Source organism: Ammodytes marinus (genome assembly GCF_949987685.1).
Source record: "Ammodytes marinus genome assembly, chromosome: 13".
Taxonomy (NCBI): domain Eukaryota; kingdom Metazoa; phylum Chordata; class Actinopteri; order Uranoscopiformes; family Ammodytidae; genus Ammodytes; species Ammodytes marinus.
In genome coordinates, this window is record NC_137217.1 from 27,818,555 (window position 1) to 27,832,695 (window position 14,141).

At 40.4% G+C, this 14,141-nt stretch overlaps 1 protein-coding gene across 1 annotated transcript; it reads right to left on the minus strand.

Annotated features, from left to right (window-relative positions):
• Window positions 1-12,326: 12,326 nt before the first annotated feature.
• On the minus strand, window positions 12,327-13,905 carry LOC307260185 (uncharacterized protein; the record flags this gene model as incomplete). Its single annotated transcript, XM_080040344.1, has 3 exons — window positions 12,327-12,522; window positions 13,246-13,396; window positions 13,854-13,905. The coding sequence occupies 3 exons, from the start codon at window positions 13,903-13,905 to the stop codon at window positions 12,327-12,329; spliced, it is 399 nt and encodes a 132-aa protein (XP_079896470.1).
• Between the last annotated feature and the right edge of the window lie 236 nt (window positions 13,906-14,141).

A 14,141-nucleotide genomic window follows, 5' to 3' on the forward strand; every position in this document is an offset into this window, starting at 1 on the left:
TCAGTTGGTAGGGCGTCCCCCCCCATGGGCCTCGGCCAGCAGCGGACCAGGGTTCGATTCCAGCCCGCGGTCGTTCTCTGCATGTCACTCCCCTCTCTGCCCCATTTCACCTCTGTCTCTACACTATCAATAAACCATAAAAATGCCAAAAAAAAATATCTTTAATAAATAAGCACATTTTGTCATTTTGTGCTTAAGATATGATGATTGAGACTCTTATTACGATCATCCTAGAAGCAATACAAAGACAATGGATGATTTCAAATTGCTGGTAAAAAATAGTATGTTCACATCATTTATTTTTCTATTCAAGTGATACAACGAATAACTTGAAAACTAATCATGGAGAAAAGCCTCTAACTCTGCTTCCACATCTAGATCATCCCAGAGCAGGGACATGTCTAATCCCCTCCTGGAGTCTTGTTTCCATCTTGTTTTCATGTTTACTGTGTGCACATTAACCTCTGGCGCTGTCAGTCCAAACTGTGGCCATGACCTGTGTGACCCAGCCTCATCGCGGGTCAGAACAGAACAGGCTTGAGAGCCACAGCCTCTGCCAGACAGATCAATGATCAGCTCAGGCCAACATTGATCAGGGGGCTGGAAAAGAGATAGCATCATCACTCAATGAGCATGCAGCTACAGATGTATAGGCGATTTGTGCGACGGTTCGAAAAAACATGGCACCGCACGTCCAACTCCATAATGCCACAGCAGTGAGTAAGACGTTGAGTTCACCTAATTGATGGCAAGATGTGTGAAGGTTGTCGATCAATACCCAGTGACTCAGTGGCTGTAGAAAAAAAAAACCCTCCTTTCTCTCCCTGTGAACAAAACCAACGTGTCCATGTGCTATTTATTTCAGCCCAGTTTCCCGAAATGTCTCTGAAAAGAGCACGCTGTCTTTAAAAGCAAATCCATCTCTCTCCACCACAAAAGAGTAGTGTGGGGGTAAACAGCACAGCAACAAATAGCCGGCACTAAAATAATGTGGTGTGAGGGGTTGAGCTGATGGATGATCAACTCCATATCCCCTCCTCATGAAGTTTTTCTTTTATGTTGTATGTTATCATATAATTTAATGATATCAAAACAACAATGTAATTCATTCGATAATGACAAAAGTTTATCAAAAAGTGCTATCTGAAAAAAGGTCCTCTAAGTGTATTTTCGAAGTATGGTTGCAAACATTGTATTTTTTCCTTTAATTTGGAAGACTTGTTGGACCATTTTTTATACTAGTAATATACAGAAAGCTGGGAGGATCTTACTTGCAAAAATTAACTCTTAAAAGTGCAGAGCGCAAAAAACTGAAGGAAATATACAGATTAAGGCAACAGGTTGTTAGTGCTTCCTCAGCCAGCACTGCACCCTATATTTCTGCACGTACTGTACGACATTTTGACAGATGGTTCCCCGACACCGAAAAGGATCTCAAAACGACTTGATGTTTGAGATCTTTATAAATATCACTCTGGTCTTTCATTTTACTGTAGAACGGGCTTCACTGAAGAACTTTAGGCAGCCGTGAAGAAGCAAGAGTAGGAGTGAGGATATAAAGCCGGAGCCGTGGGAGGGCAGAAAGCATGAGGAGATTGTGATGAAGAGTATTAGGAAGAAAGGGAAGGGTCTAGAAAAGAAGGGAATGGACCAGGAATGGAGGACGCTTGGTGTATATGCGTGTGTATTTGTATGTGCATGTGTTTCCGTATGTGTATGTGTATGTGTATGTGGAAGAGATAGAGGAAGAGAGAGAAGAAAGACAGAAGGAACAGAGTCCAAGAGAGGGGTGGGGGGACTGAGGAGGAGGAGAGATGATGATTTGTGGCTGTCTCCAGTGTGCTAGCGTTACAGGAATGGCCCTCCAGGGCAGCATGAAAAGCCTCTTGATTGTGAGGAGTGGTAACTGGAGCTCCCAGTGCTCCCTTGCCCTGATAGATTTATTTACATTTCAGAGCCTGGACCCCACTCAGAAAAAAAATGATACGAGGGCAGCCGTGCCGTCAATATTTGGTAGTAGTGATGATTATCCTCCCTTGCCCCCCCCCCCCCCCCCCCCCACACACACACACACCCCCCCCCCCCCAGCTCTTTTGTTTCATAACGATGACACAATGCCATTCTGGTGATGCTGTTTACGTTGAGCTGGTCAGTCATTGGCTGGGATGGACACACAAGTGGTTTACTGACCATTCTAGCCATACAGACAGACTACAATTTGGATTCCTAAAAAATAATAATGCCTCTAGAGATTTATTTTTTAATGATGGCTGAGCAAATTTCCCCAGGAGTCTGAGAGTCGTTTTGTCTGTAATTAACTTTAACTAACACTTAATCAATGGCTATTTCATGAACATGATTGCATTATCGCGTCTGATTGAGCAGAATGCAGCACTTCTCAGTTGCTCGGCCACCATGATTACTCTCAAGTCACTGCAAATGGCCGGGCTGTCACTTCAGTTTGAAAGGATTAAAGATAGGTATTTGTGTAGGACGCCCGCCCGCTGTGCCAAATATTAGACCGAATGTGCTAATCTAAAAATGTTAAATTGCACTCAAGGTTTTAATTTCTGCCTACTATGTAATTACTAAAAAAAAAAATCGGCCAGTGATTGCCAAATGTTCTTTCATTCCTCATAATGCATCTCTGTATTCTGTTAACTTACTTTACTATTTATTTATTTATTTATTTATTTATTTATTTATTTATTTATTTATTTATTTATTTATATATTTATTAATCATGACACATTTTCTAGTGTCATTTGGAGGATTTTAGCCATAATAGTCTCTGTTGCTGCCTTGCTGAAGAGCACAGTGATCAATTCTCACTCTCTCAAATTTTCCAGACGGTAAAGAGAAACTTACAGTCCAACCCGTATAAACCTCTTGGCTCCTGCCCGGGCAAAGGTGAGTGGTAAAGCTCACAGTCGGAGAAAAGGCTAATAGGCCTATTAAAGGAAATTACAAGCAGGCTTTCGACAACTTTTTTTGGAAAATGTCATGGAAATGTTTTCATTTTGACCGAATGATGTATTTACAGAAAAGTCACAGTATCACCAAATATTACACATCAATGTCTAAGATATCATGGCTTCATGAATCATGGGTACATGGCATGTTTCACTCAAAACCACACATGTTAACCTGGTGGTGGCGCTAAAGGTTATCTTCTGGGAACCGAGAATATCTTTGCAAAATTGAATGGCAATCCACTCAACATTTGTTGAGATAATTCAGTCCAAAACAAAGTGGTGGACCAAACTAACGACGGACCAATGTTGACACCCCTAGAAGTAGACTGTATAAATTTGATAATTTCGAAATTATGTAAATATAGTAATTCAGTTTCTATAGAAATTAGTTTAACTGTTACCGAAATTGTTTAAGTGTGGAGCAGAGCAGGAAATAAATAAAAGCAGAAGTCCAGATTGAACAGGCAGACAGACATCCTGCTGAATTCTTATTCCAAATGCCTTTTCTACTTTTTGTCAATAAAAGCGGCTTCTACAGACAACATAATGACTTTATTATTATGAATTTGTTTTATGCCACATGGTAATTGCAGTCAATTTTGGGAAAGGTTTAGCAAATGGTCAGAGTGGTTTTAAAGTAGTTTTTTTTTATCCCCTGAGAGAATTTGGGTGAAACAGCCAAATACATAAAATCAGTGGTAGTACATGTGCATCTCAAGAATTGTACCTTGGCAAATTTGTGTTACTGTATTGAATTGTTATATATGAAAATGCCCAACAGTGCATAAAGAAGGCGTAGGCATATGCAAAACTAGCTTCACCAGCACTGGCCACCTATTAGAGATGCTGCTCGGACATTACTGCAAGGTATTAATTATCCAAAAAAATAATAATACCAGACTTACAGGAGCCGTTGTGCTGTATACTGGGTATATTGGGTACTTTTACTTTGGTGATCCTGTACTTTTACCTGAGGAGATTTACAATGCAGGACTTTTACTTGTAATGAAATGTTTTTACATTTGGGCATTGATACCTTCACATAAGTAAAAGATCTGAATACGTCTTCAATCACTGCTCATGATGTACAGTATAGGCTATAGCGCTAATGGATTAAGGATGACCGCACGGAAAAAATAATGTATTCGAAACTTTCGAACTTCTTCACGTGATTATAGGATATTAATTCAATAAAACCTTTTATTTTGTGTTCTTGCTTTAGGATATTTTATGCTCAAGATTCACTCTGCAGCTTTTGTCTTGTATTTAGGGTGATTATTCAAAAAGTGGAACAAACTGAGAGAAGCAGCAGCAGTATAGTGGTGGCAGCTTCTGGACAGCCACATATCCTCACGCAGACGGCTCTCAGTCTTAAGTGGGAGAGCAGCAGCCTGTCTCCCATTTAGGATAGTGGGCTATTTAGCCTGACAGCCATTAAATATGAATTAAAAACCACACAGGCCTCTTTGCCTTCCAAAATGTCATTACATATCTTTATGGCGGCCGATTGTTGAATAAGCAGTTTGCAGGGCTCCCCTGGGGGCAAGGCTGGGGATGGGAGTGGAGTGGAGTGGATGGAGGGAGGGGGTGGGTGGTGGGGGGGTTGGTCAGATGAGTGCCGGAGTGGGGAGATAGCAGGATGGGACCATAGACTGTATGGGTGGGACAGGGGGGACAGATGGGTGGAGGAACCAGGAGGAATAAGAACATGAGTGGAGGGGCGAAAACAGAAATGTGGGGGCAGCAAGCAAGCAAGCATATTTATTTATATGGCACATTTCATACACTAAGGCAATTCAAAGTGCAAAAGGTAATTTAAAGGAACATAACATTAAAAGACAAGACACTTACGACTACACCAGGAGCACCCCCTCTTTAGCCTATTTATATATACGTAGCTATAGAGTTGGGACACATCTAAGATCTTCTGACAGTTTGTGCAGGTATATACTGTATGTGACATAGTAAGTAAAAGCAACTTCAACCTGTTTAGTCCAAATCGTAGGAACATTTAGCAGAAAGGTCCCTGGTGATCGGAGAGGTCTAGAGGGGTTCGTAGTACGGTCAGCAGTTCAGTCTAAAATATATTTAGGGGGGGGGGGGGGGGGTGGTCACGTTTGGAGGTGAAAGCACAGAGGATGGAGAGAGCAGCGGAGGAATAACGAACAGGCTGCTCCCCTGGAACGGATGAGACCTAATAGCAGCTGAAATGGAATCTACATTACAGGTCCTAACTGAGTGCAGTACTTCAGGGGCCGGGCCCACGAAAGGAGCAAATAATAAGGCCAGCTTGAAGTGGTGCTTCAGTTTTCTCTCCAGCAGATGAGGGAGATATGCAGGGGGATTGGGGGGGGGGGGGGAGGGGTGAGATTGAAGGGGAAGGGGAGTACTTCAGAGAGCTACAGGCCTTCTTAGTATTTTTTCGGGGTTGTTAGAAAATGTTTCAAAAGGTCAGCCATGCGCCTAGTGACTCAGTTTATTGCACAGGGTTTATGCCGCGGTCATGGGGCCCAAACAGCCAGGCAGTTTTATCCAACCTCCCGATTGTGATGGCTATTGTTAAAAAAAAAATAAAGACCTTTTCATTGGTCTTGTTGCGATGTTGTTGCTGTAATACGGCTAATTCCACTGAAATACGTTATGTTATATCCCCGGACAATAGACATTTAATGAGGTTATTTTCATTGATGAGCTCAAGTTTGTCCTACACAATAATGCTTCAGATTGTCGAGAGGGATATCAAATGAGAGGAGAAAATGTACCATCATGTATTCTTTATCTGTTCTATTATTATTTTCAGTCGGTCAAACACCTCCTGGCGAAGTGCACATGTCGGATTGGTCTGCTAGAAAAAGAATAGAGGACTAATGCAGTGTTCAAATCATTTGGTTTGATTCAGCTGCTGTTTTTCATACACATTTTGCTGAATGAAAATCATGCACATCTTATCCGTGAATCACACGTCCAGTGTTCAATCGAGGCCAAAACGAATTCATTCATATCTATGTGTATAAAGAACTCCGCCTTTGATTGATTGCAGAGTCAGAAACTGCATGAAATTCCTTATACAAATATGATAAATCCTATTTATTTTTAATATGTTAACTGTTTACCATCCAAACACACTTTCTTTTCAGTATCTGGTTGAATGTATGGATTGATAGGAGGATGGGTGGATGGTTGTGGAGACGTGGTTATATGTAAAGATGGATGAAGAAATGAACAGACAGATGGAGAGGCAGACAGGCGGCCACTGATTGTTGTTCTATTGACCATGCGATAGGTCAATACATTGCTCGCTCTGAAACATTATCTACCAATATCAGGTTGTCCGAAGCCGTCTACAAAATAAAAAAAAGCCCCCCTCCCCCACAACTTATTTATCCAACACAGACGTGTAGCAGCAGCTTATATAGTCAATACATTACTGTTCACATATATGAGTAGCCTGCCAATTTTTCGATAGAATCTTGTGTGCCCCCCCCCCCCCCCCACACCCTCCAAAAGAAAACCCTGATATACTCCTATTCAGTCCAAGCCCTCCTCATGTTCCAAAAAGCAACTGCAATATTTCGGTCGACTGTCTACAGCTTCACTTACACTCTCCTTTTTCTTTGCATCGCTCTATTTTGTGTGTGTGTGTGTGTGTGTGTGTGCGTGTGTGTGTGTGTGTGTGTGCGCGTGTGTGCGTGTGTGCGTGTGTGTGTGTGTGTGTGTGTGTGCCTTCACTCCTGTCAGTCCACTTAAGGGCCTTTGGTTTCAGAGGAGGCCATTGTATTTCCTCCATCGCCTAGCAACCATCACCAAGGCCAGCACTCCATTGTTGCGGAGGCTGAGCACCTGAATTGCCTGCTGCCTGTTTCTACTTTTCAAAATTGTACTGTAATTTCACAAAGTGGTGTTTCAGCATTAGAGAGAGAGAGAGAGAGAGAGAGAGAGAGAGAGAGAGAGAGAGAGAGAGAGAGAGAGAGAGACACGTGCTAAAATTAGAGGGCTATGAAAATTGGGGTAAGCTTCATTTGTTAGTTTCACATCAGAATCAGTACACATTTGCAAAAGCCACACAAGCATTCAGAGCATATTTTGTGTTCAGGTTGCGAAAGGAAAATGAAAACAAACACTGAACGATTTATATAGTGTGGCGTATTCGACCTATATAATGTGTACGTGCATGTGTGTGGGCATGTTTGTGTGTGTGTGTTTGAGAGAGAGAGAGATGGAGATGAAGGCAGAGAGGGTGATAAAGACAGGAACTGAAATGGAGATAGAGAGCTGGAGAGATGCCCATAAGGGTTTTTGTGAGTTCACAACAGATGTGTGTTTATGGCTTCTTCATAGTTTATCGTTAGTTGAAATGTACTTTATAGACTGAGGGACTGATGGAGAGAGATACAAGTCCACAAAGACAGGCGGACAAAGAGTGGAGAGAGAGAGAGAGAGGGGGAAGGGGAGAGAGAAGTGGAAGTACAGAGAGAGAGAGAGAAAAAGGGAGAAAATGGGAAAAAAAATATGAAAAGAGCAACATGTGGGGCGGGACTTGAGTGATGAAAAGGTTTGTGGGCTAGATTTTTCTCAGTGACGTCACTTTAACACAGTTTTTCTTGAATAGCACCTGTGTGCACGGGGGCTGTCTGTCTGTCAGTTCTGAGTAAAAACATAACCCATGCCAGCAAAAAATATATCTATCAGTGTTCTCCACTGGCCACTGAAGACAGACTGTGTTCTTCTTTTCCCTCAGGGGCCAACATTGACTCTGTTGTCTTTAGCGCTTGGTGGTTGAGATTGGCCCCTTCTACCCCACAGCAATTTAGCATCTTTTCTGTAAACTTACGCACAGTTTTTGTTGCAAATTCTTCCTTTTTTTTAAGACTCAAATGAGTGAATTTTTTTTTTAACAAAGACTCCGCTTTCTCTTTGTGCAGTCAAAATTGCTCTTTTTTTGTGCGCCTCCAATCAACGTCCTTGTGGATGACCCCAGGTGCCTCATTCAGGAATGGTAAGTGCAAAAATTGTTAACATCAGATAAATCCTTGTGTCGCTCATTATATTGTACGTTTACCTTAGTATTGATTTGACTGGTGCATACCAAGAATATCTGTTCCGCCTGTTTCAGAATGACTGTTTTTTTTTAAATATTAATAATATGCTTTTCTTCCATTGCACGGCAGTGTCACACACCTTCTGTTATTCATTTTCCATTTTGTTTTCTGCATACCTGCATTAAACGTTAAACTGCACATAGGTGTGACACCTGCAGAAATCTGGTTGTTCTTAATCATTCTCATGAAAAGCATAAAATGCACACATTTTGATAAAAAAAAAACACACACACACAAACAAATGGGCTAGCTACTGTACCAACATGCACACAGACCACACTGACAAACTGAAGATGCATGCACACACAATACAAGCGAAAGCACACACACATGCGTATCAGGTTTCATTGCGTTCGTGCAGTCAACACACACACATACAAACACACAGGGCTGTCTTGTGCAGAGGGTCGGGCAACATAGCAGCACTGTTGGCCGAAATGCTATTAAGTTTAAGGATTTACAATAGGTATCAGTATCACAAAATGTTAATGTTATGAAAAATCATAAGTGCAGAGCTGCAAATGTAGGAATAATTGGTCACATTTTTCTTTTGACAGCAGCAGAAAAGACCGAAGAGTAGATTTTGTTCAACAGATTCTGTTACAAGAAGAAAATGTTTTATTTTGTATCTGTTGGAGCTGAAGAACAAGCTGATCTGCAAGTAACACTCATGTCTGAAGGCGATCAGACAATCCTTCTGCCAAAAGCCATGTCCTACTCATAATGTCACACATGATTTTATGACATAAGTATGTGATCATTCAAGTAAATTGGGTGATGTGTTAGTTAGTTTAACACCAAGTGCCTTTTCTGGCACAAATCTAATGTGTCAGTAGAATTTGTTCACTGAAATACATGTGTCCATCACTGTAATGAGTGTCCAGCTAAAGCATTAACAAAATGGCAAAGTGCCAGTGAGTAACTGACTGTCTTCCTTCAGAAGCTGACTTCAGATGTCCAGAACGCTATTTTTCATGTTAAATTATTGATCAGTATTGACGACGTAAAGATGCTACCTGGAACATGTAAGACATTTTTTTTACAGCACATACATGTAGTAAATATGTTATATTAATGCAGTAGCTTTCAGCTGGGTGTGGGGGGGGGAGAGCTGATCCATGGCATTCATGAGAAGAAAATACTTGCAATACATTCTTATGTATTCACAAGTCATATTTGTATTGCAGTAAGTAATTGAATAGAACATTCAGTAATTTATCCATGCAGTCTTTTATATTGTGCACTACCATATTGTAATAGGCATTTCTTACTATTTCTCTTACTGTTTAGGCGAAATTATTCATTAAGAAAATAATCCGCAGATTAATCAATATTGGAAGTACTCGTAATTTGATGCCCTAGTTTAAATAAATAGCGATATATATAGGTGATATCTTCAAATGTCTTATTTTGTCAAACCAATCATCCAAAGCCCCCTAATATTCAATTCACTATACAGTAAGACCAAGAAAGTCAGCATACACTTGGATTTGAGAACTTACAACCATCAGACGTTAAGTGTTTTTGTATGAAAATGTACTGAAACAATGAATCCAGTGTCAGTAGCAGATTAATTAAACAGTAGCAGCAGATTAATTTTCTTTCCATCAACTAATGATTGGAGCCCCTGCTCTTAACAGCAGCGTTTCACATTGTTCTGCTGTCAAACCTAATAAATGCCTCGGCTGTTAGTTTATTACAGAGACAAATGGCTGACTTCTCAAAATTGAATGGATTCATATTGTTTCAGCAGAGCTTTTTAAAAACCTTCAAATTATAAAGTGAAAAGGAGAGTAATGTGCTCATAGTATCCTCTCTTTTTTAACATTCACCAACTTTTTTTTTGCAGCTGACAGACAGCTGCTTCAAGCTGACACTGAGCTGATTGACACTGACGTCAGTACATTCAAATAAAATGATACACCACAGATTGTTGGCGGGTGTTTTATCTCTGCTCCAGGGTGCAGGGTTGTCACTGGCTGTGCCTTGCCTTGGATCAAACAGTTTGTCCTGGCAGATAACCCTCAAGCCAACCCCCCCCCCCCCCTCCCTGGCCCTGATTCAAGTCTCTCTACCTGCATCATCCATCCCTTTGGCCTCGTCCTTCCTCCAGAACATCTTGATCTCAAACTCTGATACCCACAAACGGGTTTCACACACAACTGTTGCTTCCCTGTTTTCAAGGTTGGAGAAGCTGCATGTGGACGAGTAGACACGCATACTTCCTGTCTATAAATGTATATAGCACAGAGATGATTGCAGTTATTGAAATAATAACCCGCCGTGCATGGCGAACTAGTCTTTTAAGTGTGTTTTCTTTCGAGCACGAGTTCTAGCACTTTTACAGGTGGTTTCCAGACAGGCTGCCAACCGGTTCATGTAATCTCAACAAGAACAAGAACAAGGAGAAGGCCACAAAGGAGGACAGCCAGTGAAAAACAGGCTCCGGCCTTCAACCAGCTCTGAGTGCAGAAAAAAGTTTGGGGAGCTTTTTTTATTTTTTATTTTTTTATCAAACTCTCCCTCAGCCCTCCCTCGTCTCCACAAGATGATTTGGATCATACATTAGCTCAAGGAGGCCACCTTGAGTTTGACTGGTTACCTGGCAACAGGAGTAGAAGAAGAATACTGTAGTTAATTACTGTGCATTTCACTGAGAGGGCTAATGTACTTTATGTATCTAAGCTTGATTCTAACTCCGAGCAGTGATTTAATTAGTTTTCATTCATTGCATTACAAGATTTTGTTCCACAGATTCAAAGAATATATTTCGTAAAAAATGTTGCTCAGTTATTTGACTGACGACCTTGGCTGCCTGGGTGAGTGAGTCCAAAGCGGTGTGGAAGACTAGTGATTTTGTTGTTTTTTGGTCAAACTGACAACAAGTCATTGTCTCCCTCACTGCCTTGAGACACAAGCTTGAACTCAAACTCCAGTCTGGTGCATTTCCCTTACAAGTGATACTGAGCTCATATGTTCATTTGGGAATAGTTGCACAATATAAAAGAGTGGCATAGTTCTTTAAAAAAAAAATATATAAAACCATTACAGTGAAAACCTCAGCTCCGATCAAATCGAAAAATGAATTCCTTAATAGCATGCAAAGACGTTAAATGTATGATTGCTAGATTGAGTTATTGATAGTAAGAACTGGCTAGTTTGAGATGTGTATTTAAAATGATTGCAGATGTTTTTTTTTTACTTATTCGTCAATCCATCCTTTCATTTTCAAATAAACTGGCTCAGTTCTGCAGAGTTTTGTGCTTAGTGAGTTTTTTTTCTCCCCCTGTCCTGTCTGTCTGTCTGTCTGTCTGTCTGTCTGTCTGTCTGTCTGTCTGTGCGGGCGAGATGAGAGACAGAGTATGAGAGTATGCAGAAAGAGTTGGAATTCCACTGGTAAGAAACACACATTTGTTAAATTAAGAAAAAAATGAATGACCTAACCTAACCCTTTATCATTCCCAACAGTTCAATGTTAATTGCTTATGCAGAGTTCTGTTAGCAGAAAACAGATAAAACTGTATTTTCAGGTGTTCCTGAGATATTGATTGATTTGGCTTAAGCTGTGTCCAAATATTAAAATAACCACTCAAATGTGTCTGTTTATTTAGACACTTGTGGAGGTGATTTCATTTTCTTTGCCTCCCCCCTGAAGCGTAATGGTTGCTGTGATGAAATATAAAAAGTAATGGAATTCTGTTATCATCTAAATTGTGTATTAGATTAATTATTGGCTAAAGTCAATACATTCATGCCTTTGGTTTGATCTCATCAACCCGACGTTATCCACGCAGTAAGCGGGACTCTGACCCCCTTGACAGCCTACTTCAGAATATTGAACCATAAATGATGGAAAATGCCAATGACCCAAAGGTTAGAGGTAATGTTGATATTGACTTCCACTTCACTGAGTAGCTAACTCCCATCCGAATGTGCTACAATTTATTTCATTTCGACTTTATCACTTTGCCCTTTGGCTTTGCGTGAATTCATTTTCTGCACTCAGAATGCAAATCCGATATATATCCTACCCTCCCCATACTGTATATACGCCCAGATAAAGAACAACTTAGCTCAGAATATAAGTTTTTTTAGACCCCTTTATTGATGACATTCAAGAATCATGTCTCAGATGACTTAAAGACAGGAGGAGCATGACAGACACACACCAGTGAAACATTTTGGGCAGAATTGTAAAGTACTAGTCCGGTGTGTTTGTCACTGCAGCTGAAACTGACCAACAGCAAAAGCTTTACTGTGGGGGGATGAGGGCCTTGGTCTGGTCCATAACATCCTTGAAGAACTTCTCCATCATGTCGGTGAGGGGTTTGACCTGCTCCTCAAAGTTGTCGATGTGGGGCTGGACCTGCTCCTGCAGCTTGGTGGCTTCAGCCTGGACCTTCTCAACCAGAGGCTGGAACTTGGTCTTGCCGTCCTCCATGTAAGTCCTGTGAGAGGCAGAGGAAGTTTAAAATCATATTCTTTTTCTTATCTCGGCTGCTGATATTTTAATAAAGAGAAATTAACTAAAACTGCCTGAACATGATGTTATTATTATGACTCTTTTGTTCAAGATGATTATTGTGTACAGAAACTGCTACTCCAGGGTTATCTAGGGCGGACTGTGTGTTCTTATGTATTCACTCCAGGTTATAGGTCATGATAATGTGAGTTTTATCTCAAAAACAACCCATTTACTATCCAGACAAATGGCCTTTAGCCTTGTGTTTTACATGTAATTTGCCATCATAGATATGACTTTTCCAACCCCGATGGATGACTGAACGCATTGGATGTTTCTAAAGCCAGTTATTCTCAACAGGGTATTTTTTTAATTAAATTTCATTTTCTCAAAAAAATTAAACACTATGTATTGGTGTATAGCTAGTACAATTAAGCAACAAATAAATACATAGTAGGACAGGTCCTTTTTAACCTCCATATGCCATATTTTTTTCATTTTATTCTCCCTCTGAATGCCCACCCTGCCGCTTAATTTTGAGTAAAACAGTGACTTTAAATGAAAGTGAACAAGATTTTTTTTCATGTCACCAAAACCATCATGATAGACTGTATGTGGCGCAGTTAGTTTAACTTTGAGTTAAAGCAATAGATAATGAAGAAAGAACACAAACGTAAAGGTAGATATTTTTCTGTTGAGCGTTACTTACTCGGCAGTTTTGGTCATCTCCAAAGCCTTCACCTTCTCCACCATGTCTGTGGTTGCTGTGGTGATGCTGGTGGTCATGTCATGGAGGATCTGAGTGAACCTGTCCACCTCAGCCTGGACATCACGCTTCACCAGTGAACTGGACTCTGTGCCTGTGAACAGACATACAATGCCTTCAAATGATCAGATACAAAGGTATAGGCCGGCAAACACACAAACAATATGATTGTCTATTTGAAAGGCACCAGTTTTCACAGTTGTGTTGGAATGTGGTTGATTTCCAGGTTTTGAATCAAATCAAAAACTTTGATCCCCTGTGGGTTCAAGAAGTTCTAATCTGTTTTTTTTAAACATATGAGACTGAATCTGACTTGCTTATCGCATACAGTATATATTATAGCCTATATTGTAAATATTAAGTTCAAGTAAATTAAGTTACAATCAAGGCAGTTGATGTCAAACAGAAAAAGTTCTGATGTGCAGAGAATTATGCAGATGCTCATAAGAAAAGTTTAGACATTTTAGAGGTTGTTTCTGATCTATAAAATGCTTTACTATTTAAACATCAAATAGTGTTTTTTTTTTCAAATCACGGAAAATATGTCTTACCAGAGGCAACAGCCAGGACGACGAAAAGAGCGGCGACAAGGGAGAATTTCATGGCTGCAGATGTGAAGATGAGCAAGACCAACTTGGAGAAAGTTAAAGGTTCAGTCAGACAAAGTTGCAGTGAATACAATCAAAACAGCTGGCAAACTGTTGTAAGCACAGACATTTCTAGTAAGGTAAGACACGGAAGTAATAGTAAACAGTAAAAACTATAAATTTTTGTCTTAAGCCATTGAAAAGAATCAGAAGCATTCAATTGAAGCAGCCAGATACATACCTTTAACTCCT